A 17,068-nucleotide genomic window follows, 5' to 3' on the forward strand; every position below is an offset into this window, starting at 1 on the left:
ACACCTCTGGCCTGCACCCCAGCTCTTGTATGCATAAATACATAAAATAAACCCTAAAAAAAAAGTCAATACAACAGAAGCACAAATACTCTCCCAAAATACACCAATTTTAAAAATTTGCCATTATTTGCTTTAGTGGGGGCTCCAGCTTTGCCTCACATGTGCACCCGAACAGCGCACACACTTCATTTTTTAATTTTCTGTTGAACAGTTTAAAGTGAGGTGCCAATATCTGGGCCCTTCTCAATATTTCCACACCTTATCTGAAAAACTAATAATGTTTAAAAAATGCCTCCTGAGACATCCATTCAGCCACTCCACACACATTATTAGCTGCTCTGCTGGCTAATGGCAAGGCTACCAAGATAAATGCGGCCAAAGGGCCACAGGCAATGTTTGTGCCCGGTGTGCAGGGGCTGTGGCATGTGAGCACGGGTGTGTGTGGCCACAGGACAAGGCAGGAGCCCTGCACAAGCTGCATGTGGAGGAAGCAGCAAGACCCACGAGGATGGCCCAGCTTGAAGAGCACACGTCCAGACACCGTCAACATGATGTCAAGCCGGTGGCCATTTGGCCACCTCCACCCAGTAAGTGCACTCGGGGGCATGGACCCCACAAGCACCAGCTGACACCCACAGTGCCCAGACACAAGGCTTCCTAGCAGCTGTATTCGAAACAGCCCAGAGGGCCTTCCCTGGTGGCGCTCAGGTGGTTGAGCGCCTCACAGTGAGGCTGTCCACAGCCTGCGGCGCCGGTTCAATCCTGGCCGGTTGGCCAGGATCCCACATGGTGTGGCAGACCTCTCCTGTCGCGCCTGCTGCTCCCCTCAGTCTGCCTGTTCTGTTCCCCACTCTGTCTCTGGTGAATCCTTTCACCCTCCCGCACATCCGGCCTGTACCCCGGTTCTTGCATTAAATAAATAAATATATCTTAAAAAAAAAAAAAAGGCAACAGCCCAGACCTGGACAAGAGCCAGATGCCCTTGGACGGGAAAGGCGGGCATACCACAGCCGGCCACGGCGCACACACTCCACATGCTGTGGAGGGGCCTCCAGGGGATCGTGCTACGCAAAACCTCACCCCAAGAGGTGCTCGCTGGAGGCAGAGCGAGGTGGGCGTGGCTACAAGGCGTCCCCGAGGACTGACACACACCCACCTCGGCAGGCAGTAAAGCCACGTCAAATGAAACACGTGTGTGCACACAAACAAGCAGGAGCGCGTGTGAAACGAGCACTCGAGCCGAGCAAGACCGGAGCTCACGTCAACGTGAACAACTTAGGACAGTGGTTCAGGGCTCTCCCACAGTATTTCTTAAAACTGCAATTGAATCTACAATTATCCCCATAAAAATTTTAATTAAATACAAGTCTTTAAAGTGCAGATGAGGGAGTTTTTCTGGACTCTCAGCTCCTTTCAGAGTTCAGTTCACTGTGTGGCTGGCAGGGGCAGAGCTGACTCACATTCGGGACATCGATGGCCACTTCCCTCATGGCGCTGGGCCTGACCTCGCTCACGCCCCGCAGGAAGTCGTCCAGGGTGACCCTCACTGCACCGGCGACCTTGCTGTCAGGCAGGTTGGGCTGTTTCCTCAGAACTCTCCGCAAGGCACAGAGACCTACGAGGAGAAAGGCCGCACAGACTCACCTTCTACCCCAAAGACCTGGCCACCACCACACAACAGTAAAAGGCCCAGACCTCACGCGTCCCACAGCATTTAGATATTCGTGCTTGTGTAAGGAGGGGCAGGCAATGGAAGAATGTGGCGATGACGAGTTAAGACAAACATGAGAAAAGGCTCCCTTCACACATGACACAGAACACACAAACACCACAGGCACACACAGAAGCCACTCGCCACAGAGGTGTACCACAATCATCTAACACTTAACAACACGCTTTTTGCCTCTGCCCTTTTTGTCAGCACATCCAGACCAGAGTCACAGGTTTGCACGGGACCCGCAGAAAGGCTCACAGCACGGGCAGCTGACCCCTGGAAATGGGGCTGGAATCAGACTCGCGTTGCGTGTGTCCATCTGGGATGGGAGACCTGCTGCTAGCAGAGTGGAAGGGAGCAGAGGGGAGGCTGGAGAGGCCTGGAGGTGGGATGGCGGGGGCTGGAGGCCCGCCCTGGAAAGGCTGTCACGTGGAGAGCACAGGGCGAGAGGACGGCTCACAGGGAGAGAACTATCAGGAAGACAGAGAGGAAGAGAATCAGAGAAACAAATACAACAGGGGCCAACAGCCAATGGCATCGAATCCAGATCACTTGAGAGGACGCCGACCTGCAGAGACAGAGCTGCTAAGTTCTTCGTGCTTCTGGCTCAGAGTGAAAACGTGGCCGGACTGGAGTCCCGCTCTTTCCGACATGAGCTGAGGCTGAGTGCAGGGCCGACAGGGCCCTCAACCTGCAGGGCAGCCCAGGTCCGCCCGCCTGCGGCTGGAGGTCACCGATACCGGAGCTGTTTGCTCTGTGTGTTCCAGGGCACAAGACCCACCCTGAAGGAAATTAGGCCTCTGAGACCTGAGAAACCCAGCGGGAATATCTGAGCACCATCATTTTAAAACATCTTTTAACTGTTATGATTCAGCAAAATCTTACTGAATTAAAAGGACACCGTTACTTGTCATTTTACTTACTTTCATTATTTGATCTGTAATAGAGAAACAAAAATGGATGCAAGGCAAGCAGGTGCAAGCCCCCAAAATGCGGGGCTGGACTTCTGAAAACTACCAAGAAAAGCCGCACAGAACATGGACTAGAGGCCTTCTCAGGGAGACTCCCGGGAGAAGTCACAGAGAGAGGCTACTGGCAACCGCCCGCCAAGGAGCTTGAGGACAGAGGTAACAATAGCCAAATGTGCTGGGGAGAACTCACACCACCCCGTTATCGGTCCCCTGGTCAGTCGGCTCTCTCTCACCAAGACTTTCCAGTCCCTCCACTCTTCACTCTGCCCATCTTCCTGCGCTGTCCAGGCTACAGGGTTAAACTCATCAGTCTAGACCCCACCCCCACGCCTGTGACGCCACCATGCACGGACACGGTGTCCCTCTGTGAGAGGGAAGCTCAGATGCTGCTCTTCCGATCACTTCCGTTGTGTCCTTTGGTGCAACCCTAGATACCAAGTCCTCTATTACACACGCACTGTGAAACTGAAGAGCTTGTAAGGAGAAAACACTCAAAGTTCATTTTAGACTGTTTCACAGCGCAGTAGTTTTAGCTAAATGGCGCAGAGCATAAAAAACCTCAGTAAGTACAACTGCAGTCATCTGGCAACATGTTGTACTAAATAACATCTTTGTGCCCTGAAGAGTGTTAACCAGTTTCTAAAAAAAATCTAACATAAATGTAAGTCATTAAGACCACAGCAATCTGTCTCTTCCTCTGCCCAGATGGTGGTCGGCGACCCCGCCAGCATTTCTAGGTGACCAGGCAGCGCTGAGACAAGGGAAGAGCTGACTCGATCTGCCGCCACGATAGTGCCACGTGAGCATGAAATCTGACAATAAAGGAGACCAAGTATTTCCGTTTAGGAAGGGATCTAGAAAGGGCAGGTATACCTGCATTTCTTTTTTTTTTTTTTTTTAGATAGATTTATTTATTTATTTATTTGCACAAGCACTGGGCACAGTCAGCAGCGCGGGAGGGTGAGAGAATTCACCAGGGCCAGAGCGGGGAGCAGAGCAGGCAGAAGGACCGAAGGACACTGCTGAGGGGAGCAGCGGGCGGCAGGAGAGGTCTGCGTGCCATGTGGGACCCTCCTCCGGGGGCCGGGGAGCAGCCAGGGATCGAAACGGCGCTGCAGAGGCTGCGGGCAGCTTCGCAACCAAGCGCTCAACCCCTGCGCCACCGGGGAGGCCCTATACCTGGATTTCAAAAGCATATACGCTCTTACAAGTTCACATTTATAAAGCCACTACAATTTAAAATATGAACTAAGGAATGGAGAGCTGGGGAAACCCACACCCATGCAGACGGAAATAACATGCGCTGATTACCAGACAAGAAAGAAAAGCCAAAGGAATGAAGACACCTAGAGTTTCCAGAAGCTGACAATAGAGTCACGTCCTCCACATTCACACAACGGAGCGCAGCAGAGGGGAGCCCAGAGCAGGTCCTGAGCCACAGGGAAGGAGGGAGAGGAGCACCCAGCAGGGAAAGCCAGGCGGGAGCGGCGCCTTGGGGGCGCGCGAGGCCAGGAGGGGCTCTGGGTCTTAACTGGCGGGGCTCGTGAGCGCCTTCCTTCATAAGTTTGTGAATCTCTCTGCGTAAGAATTCAGAAAGAAGTTTATTTAAAAGACACATCATGTAAGAAGCCAAGTAAAGAGAAGAAAAACAGTCACCGCACAGAAGTCGGTCTAAGGAACACGGGCAGCTGGCAGTTTCAGAAATGTATGTTTAAGTATCTTCTTACCTCAAATCTATGCATCCACTGGGGTGCAATGACGCTGACCCCCAACATCTCACTGTTGGAGCGCAAGCACTACTCACCCCCTAGCACAGGCTGGCAGAATAAGCAGCACCACGGTGACTCAGGAGACGCCCAGACAGGGCCGAGCGAACTGTCTACACAAAAGCCCTGAACGGCCTTGGAACCTCCGCAGGACACGTCGCCTCAGGCAATGTGCACGCAGAGTTTCTAGCACAGTGTCCAAGTGGGAGCCGTCCTCCGGCGCAGCCGCTCCCAGAGCGCAGTCCCACGGAGAGATGGCGCGCTGCAGGCGGGTGAATGAGGAGACGGTGCAGGACCGGACGAGAGAGGAGAGCAGTCTTCACATGAGCAAATCTGCACGTTTCTGAGCACAGCCCCCCGGAAGGGAGCCGCCCGTGTGTGTCTGTGAGACTGACCTGCCACTTCAGCGACCCGGAGCCGCCGCGCAGCTACTCTCCCGAGCACGCCTGCCCATCTCCAATACTGAGCCACCTCATCACTCACCCCGAACAGTCAGAGAACCTCTTAGACACAACAATTTATTCCACAAATGCACCGAGCGCTCCACGAGGGACACACAGGAAAGAGGCAAATTCAGCTCTGAGGAAACACGAAGCACCGCCACATGAGCGACTGCGGCGAGCATGATGCCAGGGAAGAACAAAGCCCTAGAAACACACGTGGGGACTTCTAAGCCGCTGAGCTTTAGCGGCAGGCTAGACAACCCTCGCAGACATCCGCGCGCGCACGCCAGTATTTCACATTGAAGAGTGCAGTCATTAAAGATGAAAAATAAACCGGTGTTAACTCAACCCGTGCGACCACGGGGCCTGGCGCCAAAGCGGCAACGCGCATCCCAGGCAGAAGGAAGAGGATGACGAAGGCCTTGGACGAGCGCGCACATACCCGGGGAACAAGACAGAGCCCCGACTGGCAGGCGGAGGAAACACATGGCTGAAGTAAAGCAAACCCCAGCCCTCCCCAGCGACTGCAGGTATGAGACACGATACAGGACAGCTGACTGGACGGAAGGAAGGAAGAACAATATAGAAGATCACAGACTTGCAAAAGCTGTAAAAAAGGTCACTGCTGCCAGGGCCTTGAGGTTCTGCGGGTGCAGACTCTATTTTAAGGCCCTCCAGCTCACACAGACACTACTCTTGAAAACAACACGGAAGTTGAACAGATTTCATATAAGCTCAATGTCAAAAGTGTATAAGCTTCCAAAAACTAACCCTGCTCCAGATCTGCCATTACCACAGGCCACTCCCGATGAAAAGCTTCATTTATTAATATTTGGAAACATTCAAATACATTTTCTCAGCTTTAAAATTTGATGATGCGGGTCTCCGTGGTGGCCCGGGAATCAGTCTCAGGCTGTCACTGCTGTGGCCGGAGTTCGATTCCCAGCCAGGGGAGCTAACCCACGTGGAGCAGCAGACCTCTCCTGTCTCCCCACTGCTCCCCTCAGCAGTGGCTTTCAGTCAGTCTGCCTGTTCTGTTTCCTGCTCTGTCTCTGGTGACTCTTCTCGCTGCCCCCCCACCTCTGGCCTGTACCCCAGCTCTTGAAAGCATAAATAAATCTTTAAAAAAATAAAAATAGGGCCTCCCCGGTGGCGCATCGGTTGAGCGCTGGGTTGCGAAGCTGCCCACAGCCTCTGCAGCGCCGGTTCGATCCCCGGCTGCTTCCCGGCCTCCTGAAGAGGGTCCCACATGGCGCGCAGACCTCTCCCGCCGCCCACTGCTCCCCTCAGCAGTGTCCTTCGGTCCTTCTGCCTGCTCTGCTCCCCGCTCTGGCCCTGGTGAATTCTCTCACCCTCCCGCGCTTCTGACTGTACCCAGTGCTTGTATGTATCTATCAATCAATCAATCAATCAATCTTTAAAAAAAATAAGTAAAAATAAAAATAAACAAATTACATGCGTATTTATAAATAAAAAATGAACAACTCACTAGAGCAGATGGACACAATAACAACAAGGAAGAGGGCTGAGAGCAGGCAATCCATGTGCTTTCCTTTCCTTACTAGGGTCAAAGTTTAGAGTGAAAAATTTTTATTTTAAAGATTTATTTATTTATACAACAACCGGGTTATAGGCCAGAGGCGCGGGAGGGTGAGAGGATTCACCAGAGACAGAGCGGGGAGCAGAGCAGGCAGAAGGACCGAAAGCACTGCTGAGGGGAGCAGCGGGGAGACAGGAGAGGTTTGCCATGCCATGTGGGTAGCTCCCGAGCTGGCCCAGAATCGAACCCATGCTGCAGAGCCTGCGGCAGCTTCACAGAGCTGTGCTCAACCCCGGGGAGGCGCTAGAGTTAAAATTTAAAAATGTAAACAAAAAAGAGAACCAATACTTCTACATTCTTAAACAACTTTGAAACAAAAAAACAGGTATAGCTAATTAAACAATAAGTGTGTCATTTTGTTTTCATCATTTCATTTTCCCGTGCTCTCAAAAGTTTTGAGGGTGGAGAACGAAAGTAAACTGAGAGAAGGCAAAATGCCTCAGGCAGCCTAATGCCAACACATTCTTTCCAGAACAAGACACCTTCCCTCCAGTCCATGTCACCACCGAGATACAATCCAGCAAGAGCCGTTACCAGAACGAAAACACACTCGTCAACTAAGTGCTTTTATGTTATTATATATGAAAATAAGATTTTACATATACTGATTAAACTACATTGGTGCCACTAATTTGTTTCTTACTTTTTCAATGCAACAAGAGAAATGCCACGCTGCAGAGAAGGTTCTCATGGAGATACTGCTGCTGGGCAGTGCAGGTCCTGACAGAAGAGCCCCAAACCCCGGTGCCCTGTGTCCCTCCTAGCCCACAGGACCGCGCCCAGGACACACCTGGATGGCATCACTGGCCCCCCGCCCGCACCCCTCCAGTCTGCTTGTTCTCATTAGTGGGCAGGACCCTCCCCGCTGCAGTCAGTGTCATCTCCCCTCCGGAAGGGCAGAGAACTCTGCTAGGCTGGCCGTTAGGATCACCAACACCTCCTCACAAATGCAGGCCTGTAAGAGCCAGGAGGACGTGGCCGGCTGGATCTGCACGCCACCCAAGAAGGGTGCTACAGCCCCGTTCACAGGGGAGGAAACAGCCAGGCAGGGGAACCCGGGACCACTTGGCTATAAAGGGCAGTGCTTACAGCACTGGAATATGGAGCTCACCATAGCTCTCCACTAAACCACACCATTTCTTTGAACTTTATTAGAAAATACTGAAATTTTTTGGAATCAGTGTTTTCACCCTAACTTCAAAAACAGTACAGGCAGAATTCAAACAATGAGAAATGTCAGAACAAGAACATTCCTAAGAGCCAGCCTGCTGTGGACTTTGTACACAGGACCTCCATAAATTCCTGTTAAAACCAGCTAATGAAGGGGGAGAACTGACAGCTATAAATATCTCAAAAACTCTGGTACAGGACAGATAAATTTTCAATGTGAAGGAAAGCTGCAAGAGACTCAATATCAAGATGAGACTGACTTAGGAGTTGAAAGACATAATCACTGTTTAAGTAAGTTTTAATTCTCCGGTTCTACTGATACTCTCTTATCGAGACCTAAGTATTAGGTATGGACGTGCTGAAATGACATGAAATCAGCAAGGATGCTAAAGATAAATTCTGAAGGGATAGGAAGCAAATATTTTATTTCAGTGCAAACAGAAGGACTGGCTCCACTTCTTGAAGAAACCGAGTTCTATTTACAGTCACTCTCCTGAAATGGCACAGGCAGCCTGAGGAAGACAAGTTTATAATAAACTCCTGAGTTTGGGAAAACTTGCTAAGGGTCTCCCCAGTTGAGCAGAGTTTGCACATCCATGTGGCTGCTATGTAACTGACATTTCATGATGCCCAAAAGTGTGGCATGCTAATCCATGCCACTACTTTAAAACATTATGAATCAGCGGGAATTAATAATAAACTATGCAACTCATTCACTTGAAAGGCAGCCCAATCCCAGCAGGAACACAGACACTAAACGTCAGCATGTGTCAGAGTTTGGCTTGTAAACCTGAGATAAAACATTTCAAAATACAGCTGCTTTTACATGAAGAGGGCAAGCTCTAAAACATCAGGCCTTTTGGTGAGTGTGTCAAGATTAATTTTGATTAAGGGCATAGATTTGGCTTGAGATGACCCTGGGTCCTGACCCACATGCACCGATCACAAGACCTCAAGTCAGCGGACCGCTCCGTCACGGGTACTCATGAGTCTAGATGAGGCACTGCCTTCCCTTCTCCACCTTTTCAATGGCTCATTCTGCCTGTACAAGTGTCTCTTGAAGCTAGTTCATCTCTGTCACTATTTCAATGTAAGCCATAGGGGACGTCATGAATTTTCCGTATTTTTTTTACAGTACTTATCATCTGCCTTCATCAGACTGTGTTTCTGGACCGCGAGAATCACAGTGCCTTCTGAAGTGCATGAAGTGTCCTCACGTCTTACTCGGGATGCAGAAGACTGACGCCCTGCCGGATGCCCCGTGCAGTCCAGAGCAGTGCCCCATCACCATTGCCTTCATCATCACTTCATGGATAAAGGAACAGCTACCCGCTGACACGCCTGAGTACCAGGAACTCTGGTGCACCACAAAAAGTCCACCATTCTTTGTGAAAGGAGCAGCACAGAAACCAGACAGACAGGGCTGTCCAGGAGCCTCACTTAGCAGCAGCGTATCTGCACACACCTACAGGAGGACCCAAGCTGCAGTCTCCCCACGAGTCCTCTAACATAGAAGTTGTGGAAGTGATTCCACAGAAAGAAACAAAATTGATTTTCTTCACCAAGAGAAAGATATTCAAAGATTCTACCAGTTTTCCAGGAGTTCTCTCTCCCTTGACTTTTTAATTTCCTAAGCTCTTTTCCTGCATCTATCAGGTAAAATCAGAATGAAAGGACTAATGGAACAGTCTTCAAAGCCTACTACATGAAGACAACTATGGATCAGTGATTTGTAGTTAAAGCAGCCAGATTTCCATGCTAAAGCTGTAAAATGACTAGTGTTCCAATCTAAGAATTCAATCTCCTCCATTATCTACCAGTTTATATTCTCAGAAGCACCTTATAACATACAGACAGGTCACAAACTGAAAGAAAAATCCTTGCCAGCATTAAAGGACTTAGAACTAGGCCCCCCAGAGAACGGACTCCCAGCCTTGAGAAGTAACTGGAAAATAAATATATCCTCAATAGGGGAAAAAAGCCATCAGCTATTTTTCAGTAAATTCCTCCTTGCCCCATCAAATATGTTAATAAAAACTGCCAATTTGAAATACACTGTCCATCGCTGAAATTACTCTGAAAAATCAAGAAAATGTTAAAAGATCTTAAGAGCTTCTGAAGTAATCACAGCTCTGACCTGGTAATGTTCTTGAAGTCACAGAGGCAAGTGGTGAATAAAGTCTCAGCACTTTCATCCAAGTATCATGTCACAGGATCCTCGCGAGGCACAAGGCTGAGTATGTACCTTTTCAGCACTTCAACAAATACTATGCCGGTTTTTAAGGGCAATGTGGATTTCCTGCAGGCACCTCACCCTAACCTCCTTAGAACAGTATCTACAAAACACCACTGTCATCAATGCATATGGTGACACGTGTGCACACTCAGAGTCTGGAAGGATACACTTTATCACAGTGGTTATTTTTAGGAAGGAGGAATAAGAGTGACTATTTCTTTTTTTACAGTTTTCTAAATCATGGAAATTAAATTCACTAACCACATATTTGATTACCAGGGAAATGAGCTATTCCATGAAGAAATCAGTGAGTGTGACAAGTTAAGAGCACAGACCACACCCCCACACACACACACCAGCCCCGCGCACCTGCTTCGTGGCACCAGGCTCCCAGGTCAGCGCCAACGTAGCCATGAGCACTGCGGGCCAGCTGCTGCAGATCAGCTTTGCTGAGCACATGGGGCACCCGCCGAAGCAGCTTCTGTAGGATATCAAGCCGGTCCCGAGCATCTGGGACTCCGATCTCAATCTCTTTATCAAATCGCCCAGGTCTTCGGAGTGCGGCATCCAAGGCATGAGGGCGATTTGTGGCCCCAAGAACCAATACCTGCCCTTCACTTCCCTCCTGACCAAACAAATGAAAATCACATTATTTCTCTAAAAGTAAAATACAGAGCTACTGATCTGGGAACTGGCTATAAACAAGGATGATCCAAACTGTCCGGGCAGCAGAGGCCTATTCTGACATTTTTATTACTCGCCTTCAGAGCTACTATTAAGTGTTGTCTCCCCTAGCTCCAGTGTCTGACATACACCACTCTCGTGAGTAATAGAACGTCTTTCTCCTTGGCGCAACGTAACTGTTCTATGTTGTCTGTCCCCCCTACTCAAAAGCCAAGATCATAACCTACAAATTAGTTAAACAGAACAAGGCTTTATTAGTCAGTTGTCTAAGAAATCTTCAAAAACGGTAGTTTGCTTATTGCTAATTTGGATAAATTTTTAAGTTCCTGAAAACAGACACAATATAATCAGCACCTGAGTGTGAGTCACCCTGATCTACATATGGATAATTACTCTGAGAAGGAAATCTGGAACACATCATAAAGACCAGTCGCCTATGGAAATTACCCCACACTGTATCTGGATAACTCAAGTGTAACCTCAGAGACAACAGAACTGGACTGTGACTGGTGACAAAGTAAAGTCAAACCTAAACAATTACATGGGATGTGCGTGATTACAACGGGCCCGTTGCATCTGCAAGACACATACATTCGCTCAAATAGTTTCAAGTTTAAGCATCAGCCACCTGCTTCCAGCCCCAACCAAAGACAGGAAACCTGTGCACAGCAGGCCCTGCCCAGGGCAGAAAAGCAGCTACGGGCATGGCGAGCAGCTATTCCAACAGCCCTCCAGCAAGCTCACCCTCCAGGTACCTACCTGCCGGCTGACACTGGGGTCCTCCATGAACAGACAGCCGGCCGGCTGAAGAGCTACCTTCTTACTGAAATGGACAAACTGGCCATATCTTCTGGATGCCAATGTTATGGGTCAGTCCCCACAACCCCATCATCCCCAACACACTAACAACGTGAACGCTCCAGCTTCATCAGCTGAGAACCAAACCTCAGGACCTCACCTAGTACTGCCCAGGACTGTGAACCAGGTGGCCATGTGGCCTCCCCAGTAACAAGCCCGCTGCTGTGTGACTCTCCAAATGATAACATGTCTGCAATAGCGGCACATAACAAAACCTTCAATGTGCAATTTCTACCAACAGGCAACAAAAACCAGTCCTTACTGTCTGATATTTTAATGTGCGAAAAGAGGATTTGGGACTAGATCAATTCTAAAATCTTTCAATTCCACCATGATGATTTTAAAACATGAGTTATTTCCAACCCTACATATGAAGTATGTTCTTGTGACGGTATTATCAACCACAGGAATCTTTCTGTCCCTTGCTGTCATTTCTGCCATCTCCCTTCACGACCAGCACAGTCCTGATGGACGTGAGCGCACCTCAGGCACAGTCCTGACAAGCAAGAGCACGTGCCCTGGGCAGAGCCCTCAGCAATGGGAACGCACGATGCCCCACAAGGGGCTGTGGTAACAAGGATGTGTTCCTTGAAGCGTGGTAAAAACGCACTTTCATGTCTCTCACTTTCTCTCCTTTAGCTTTTTAAATATAAAATCCCAAAATAATTTTTCCTGAGTAATAAAACCTGCTCGTGAAATTTCTTAGTAAAATCTATTCAAATTCAACTAGTCTTTGCTACTGATTTCTACCTCAAATTTTTAAGTTAATGCTATTTATTACAGAAAAAGAAAATCACTGCAAGTTACTTGGTACCAGAAAAACACACCAGCTCACAGTGCCCAAGGAGTAAGGAATCTGCTGAACAAAACTATTTTGTGGAACTTTCCCCTAGTTTTTATAGCAAGTATTTTGCCTTATCTCAGAAAACCCACAAACCCATACACACGTGACCACATGTGCCGTGACACCTGGGCTGCTAAGAACCACCCCGGACAGCCGGGACCAGCCCGTACTTACTGCACCAACACCGTCCATCAGCGTTAAGAGTGAGGCCACTACTCTTTTTTCCACTTCATTCTGAGCCCCTTCTCTTTTAGGGCAAAGTGCATCCAGCTCATCAATAAAAATAATTGATGGGCGCCTAAAAACAAAATAAAATGAATAATAGATTTCACCTTTAAATTGGTTATTTTACATCTCAATTATCAACTGAAATTATGATATCTGGATTTTTTAATTGAAACGCAAACCAACAAAACTAGGATTTACTTATCACTAAAGACAAAGGCAACAGGCTGTTAAGCTGGAAAATCTCAGAATAATTCTGGCCCAAATTACTGCCTCTCTACGGCCACATCTAATGGTTCTGCCCTCAGCAGCAGGTCTGAGCCCAGGGTGCTGTTCACGCGAGTGGAGCCCACCCTCAGAATGGGGCCGCCAATGCCCAGCCTGCTGTATGATGCCCGGGTAGCGACACTGTCCCCTTAGAGGAGGTTAAAATTCAAAGGTACAATGGAGAAATGCTCTTTTTCAAAAACCTACTTTTAAAAAGAACTCTTCAAGAAGATCAATTCCTCCATAAAAAGATAAATTTTCTTGCAAGAGGAAACCTCAACTGCCAGGAATATCACAATGTAACAACAAAAACACACTATACAGCCACAACTGCTGGGCTCAAATCTGCAGTACGGGGACTACAGACGACTTATTCCATCTACTATCATTGGGGGAAAAACCTTAGAAGTTTCTTTTGATAAGAGCGCAGTAATCAGAGTCTAGTCAAACGTCTCAATGATGTCAACGTGGCCACAGTCCAGACCAAGCTACAGACTCTGCTACATGTCACAGCGTCAGGCAATAGCCTTAACTGAGAAGTGATAAAGTTAGATTTTAAAGAGCAAAAGATATGTTCCATTGAAGCAAAGCATAAAAAAGTTTTAAGCATAAAGGGTTTCTATGATTGAAAGCTAGGAGACCAGTTAGACTGATGCCCTAAACTACAGAGAATTTAGTTACACGTCTAAATACTGGAAAGAAAACCACATACTTATGTATACACATAGAATCATGTAACTTTCCAAGCAACAGTCTTAATTCTTCCACATTATATAATTTATTGAGAGTTACCAAACTTCCAAAGCAACAGTAATTAGAATTTTACTAGACACACAGTCTACATCCTGTGCTACCATTATTACTTCCCCACTATTCTTTCAGGCTTCATATAACGTGCTAGTGTTTCTACTTTAACATGGACTTGACTGCTGGCTGCAAACACCTAAAATAAAGAATACCGCAAAGTGGCTTCAGCAAAGATCTGCCGTAACCTTGCTTCAGTCTCCCCGTAGAATCTGTAACAAATAAAATACATTTAAGGACCCACTCGTTTTTTAAGATCTGCCTAAAAATCTCATCTGAGGCTTTAAATATTCCCAGAATACTTAAAATCACTTTCAAAAATTATATCCAAACTTAGTTATTAATACATGTTAAATGGCAAAGTAAAAATATTTCAACATATGAAATATCCAAACAGAATCCTATGCAGCCATTTTTTAAAAGAACATTTAAGAAGTATAGTTAACGCCATCTGGCACCTACTTGCTTATAATCTCAGGGCCGTTAATGACAAAGACAGTAGCTCCAACCTCATTAGCAAGAGCCCTGGCAATCATGGTCTTCCCTGTGCCGGGTGGGCCATACAGCAGCACCCCCCTTGGGGGAGGAACACCTATAAAAAGAGAATGGTGGCGTCAGCACTACTGTATCACAGAACCCGAGTTCTGGAATACAAGTTTATCTACATCATCACACTAAAAGTCTTCTCCAACCCCCCCAGAACCCCCTCCCCAAGAAACAGCCTCATTAACTAGGCCAAACACAACTCTTTCTCTCTGGAGACACACAGCCAGGCCAGGCAGATTGGGAAAACGGGCCGCCGCACTCCCACCCATCCCCCGCCAGCTCCAGCTCCATGGAGCACGGGACAGCAACCAAAACACAAAGCCCAGACACCCAGGGCAGCCAATGTAAACCCCCAATGCCAACCTTCACCTGACCATCCCTCTCAGAGAACTACGAACAAACTGTTCATGTGAGGGCTCATTCGACGTAAAGGCTCATGAAGAAGGCAAAAGTGGAGAGGAAAAGGTGGAATGCACCCAACACTTGCAGAGGGCCTCGCAGGAAACCAGAGGGAGGCAGCCAGGCCCCTACAGCCAGTCAGTCCATCATGTCATGCCAAGAGGTTTGCACCGAGCTCAGCTCCTACAAGTCTACCCAGCAGCTCCGATGCCGGGGCTACAGTGATGCGGCACGACAGGACGGTGACTCTAGCGCCAGCAGGAGTAACTGTGGAAGCTCGAAAATCACAGGACAACCCAAAGACCGAGCAGAGAAAGAAAAGCGCACCGACTGGCACCTCCCAAAGCCACTCAACCCCCACCATCACTGCCACTCAGGAAAGCAAAGCAGGAAGGCTGGAGGAGGCACGCGGAAGGAGCCCTCCGCCCTCCAGGAGGCGCGCACACTGCCGGGTGCCGTCATACCATAGCTCTTGAAGAGATCCGGCTGTTTGAGAGGCAACTCGATCATCTCCCGTATTGCTTTCAGTTGACTAGTTAAGCCTCCTATCATGTCATAAGTTACTCTGAATTGGCCGTCTTGGTCTTTTGAATTTGCATGTGTCTTTTTAAAATTGACTCTTGTTGTTGAAGAGAGAAAATAAAAAGTATCGGTGTTGCACTTTGCTCCCAAATAGGCTGATTTCAACACTCTCTCTTCATCCATAGGTTGCTCTCTTCCTTCTCTGGCAGATTCAAAACTGCATTTCAGATCAGTGGATTCCTCAAGTCCAAGCCCACTGCCGTTCCCAGGACTTTGTGGAACAGCTGACACAGTGTCAGCAGTTTTATTTATGCTTCTGTCATCTGGGGGCTTGCACGGAGTACTGCTTGATGCTGGGTTCAGGGAATCCTCCAGCCCCAACTGGCTCAGCTGCAAAGGTAAGTCCAGGGTGCTGGTCTCTGCGTTGGGCCCTTCGGAGGTCATTCCCTGCACATCTGGGTCAGAGCTGCTCTGAGGCCTCCTCAGCATCAGGCCATCGGCCCCTCTCACTCCCAACACTTGCAATCTACACGACCGTCCATAGAAGGTACAATACAGAAAGTTGCCTGGAATAACAATCTTGCCATCTAGAAAGCAATTCATTATATATGTCAGCACAATTTTTAGCCATCTAACATTTAAATAACAATTTCTGTCAGCTACTAAAAAAAAAACCAAAACATTTGACTGGGGCCTCCCTGGTGGTGCGGGTTTAAAGTCTCAGCACTACGAAGCTATCACCAGCCACTGCGGCCTGAGTTTGACCTCTGGCCAGGGAGCTACTCACAGGGTGCAGCAGACCACTCCTGTCTCCCCGCTGCCCCCCTCAGCAGTGGATTTTAGTAGATCTGCCTGTTCTGCTCCCCCAACTCTGTCTCTGGCGAATCCTCTTGCCCCCCATACCTCTGGCCTACACCCAGTACTTGTATGCATAAATAAATAAATCTTAAAAAAAAAAAAAAAGCATGGGATTGAAAAGACTAAATCAACAATCATCTCGGGTGTTGACAGCCCTAACTGTCCCCTATTTAGAGCATTGTCAAGGGACAGAAAAGTACCAGATGATTTTAGATTCTCTACGCTCAGTTCAGCGTGGACTCTATCAAATGCATCAACAAAATAGCTAGGCATTCCGCCTTCCATAACAAACTGACATACAGTGCACATCTAAACCAACCCTTCTGACGAAAGAGTAAGTGTGCCCGAGGCCTGTCCACAGACGAGCCACAGATGTACACACTGCCATCAGTCCATGCGGGCAGCCACACACCCCCATCTCCACAGGACGCTCGCTCACGCAGGCCGCGCTCCCCACTGCTGTGACGGTCACTGTGACGTACACAAGACCTCGAAAACACATCCCATCTTTGTTGCTGCTCTGTTTCTTAAGTTTTAAAGTATGTCTCACCTAGCTTTCTCAGAAGACAACCAGCCAACTGGTCTTCGTTAACATTCACATCTTTCTCACTGTAAGGGTGGGGTAAGAACAGAAATCAGCAGTGAGCGCAGCAGAACCTGAAATGTCTTACAGTGACACGCTGATTATCACCATGCACACCTATTCAACAGAATGGTTTTTACAACCTGGGCATGATTTGCAATTCTGGACTGATTTTCACTTCTCAGATACTTCTTATAGCCATGAAATAGTACTTGCAATTTGGTGCCCTATGGCCTCAATCAGCATTCCTCCAAATATAGGGTACTATTTGTTAAGTGAATCCAACAATCATTCCAGTCACCCCCATACAGCAGGTTTTTTAAGAGAATTACATCAGATTACATGACACATAGAAAGGGTAAATACTGCTTGGTAAATAATATTTCCTTATACACACCCACACCCCCACTGACTCATGTGAACAACAGTGCCACACATGAGTAGATACATTTATCTTATCTGTGGCTGTCTACGTGTGAGGAACATGATGAAAATTGTACTATTTATAGTACACATCTGACAAATACTGGCCTAAATTAATCATTTCCTTTCTGAACCTGCCCAGCTTGGAGAAAGGC

General features: G+C 48.0%; 1 protein-coding gene across 1 annotated transcript in view; it reads right to left on the bottom strand.

The window, feature by feature from the left end:
* Positions 1-17,068, bottom strand: part of AFG2A (AFG2 AAA ATPase homolog A) — a gene marked incomplete at its 5' end in the record, with an annotated part of 34,010 nt that overhangs the window by 11,149 nt on the left and 5,793 nt on the right. The window contains 7 exons of the mRNA XM_084245316.1: positions 1,461-1,615; positions 10,270-10,525; positions 12,461-12,584; positions 13,738-13,794; positions 14,045-14,174; positions 14,992-15,636; positions 16,458-16,516. Of these exons, the coding sequence (XP_084101442.1) occupies positions 1,461-1,615; positions 10,270-10,525; positions 12,461-12,584; positions 13,738-13,794; positions 14,045-14,174; positions 14,992-15,636; positions 16,458-16,516 (1,426 nt within the window). The remainder of the gene's footprint in view (positions 1-1,460; positions 1,616-10,269; positions 10,526-12,460; positions 12,585-13,737; positions 13,795-14,044; positions 14,175-14,991; positions 15,637-16,457; positions 16,517-17,068) is intronic.

Source organism: Talpa europaea (genome assembly GCF_964194135.1).
Source record: "Talpa europaea genome assembly, chromosome: 10".
NCBI lineage: Eukaryota > Metazoa > Chordata > Mammalia > Eulipotyphla > Talpidae > Talpa > Talpa europaea.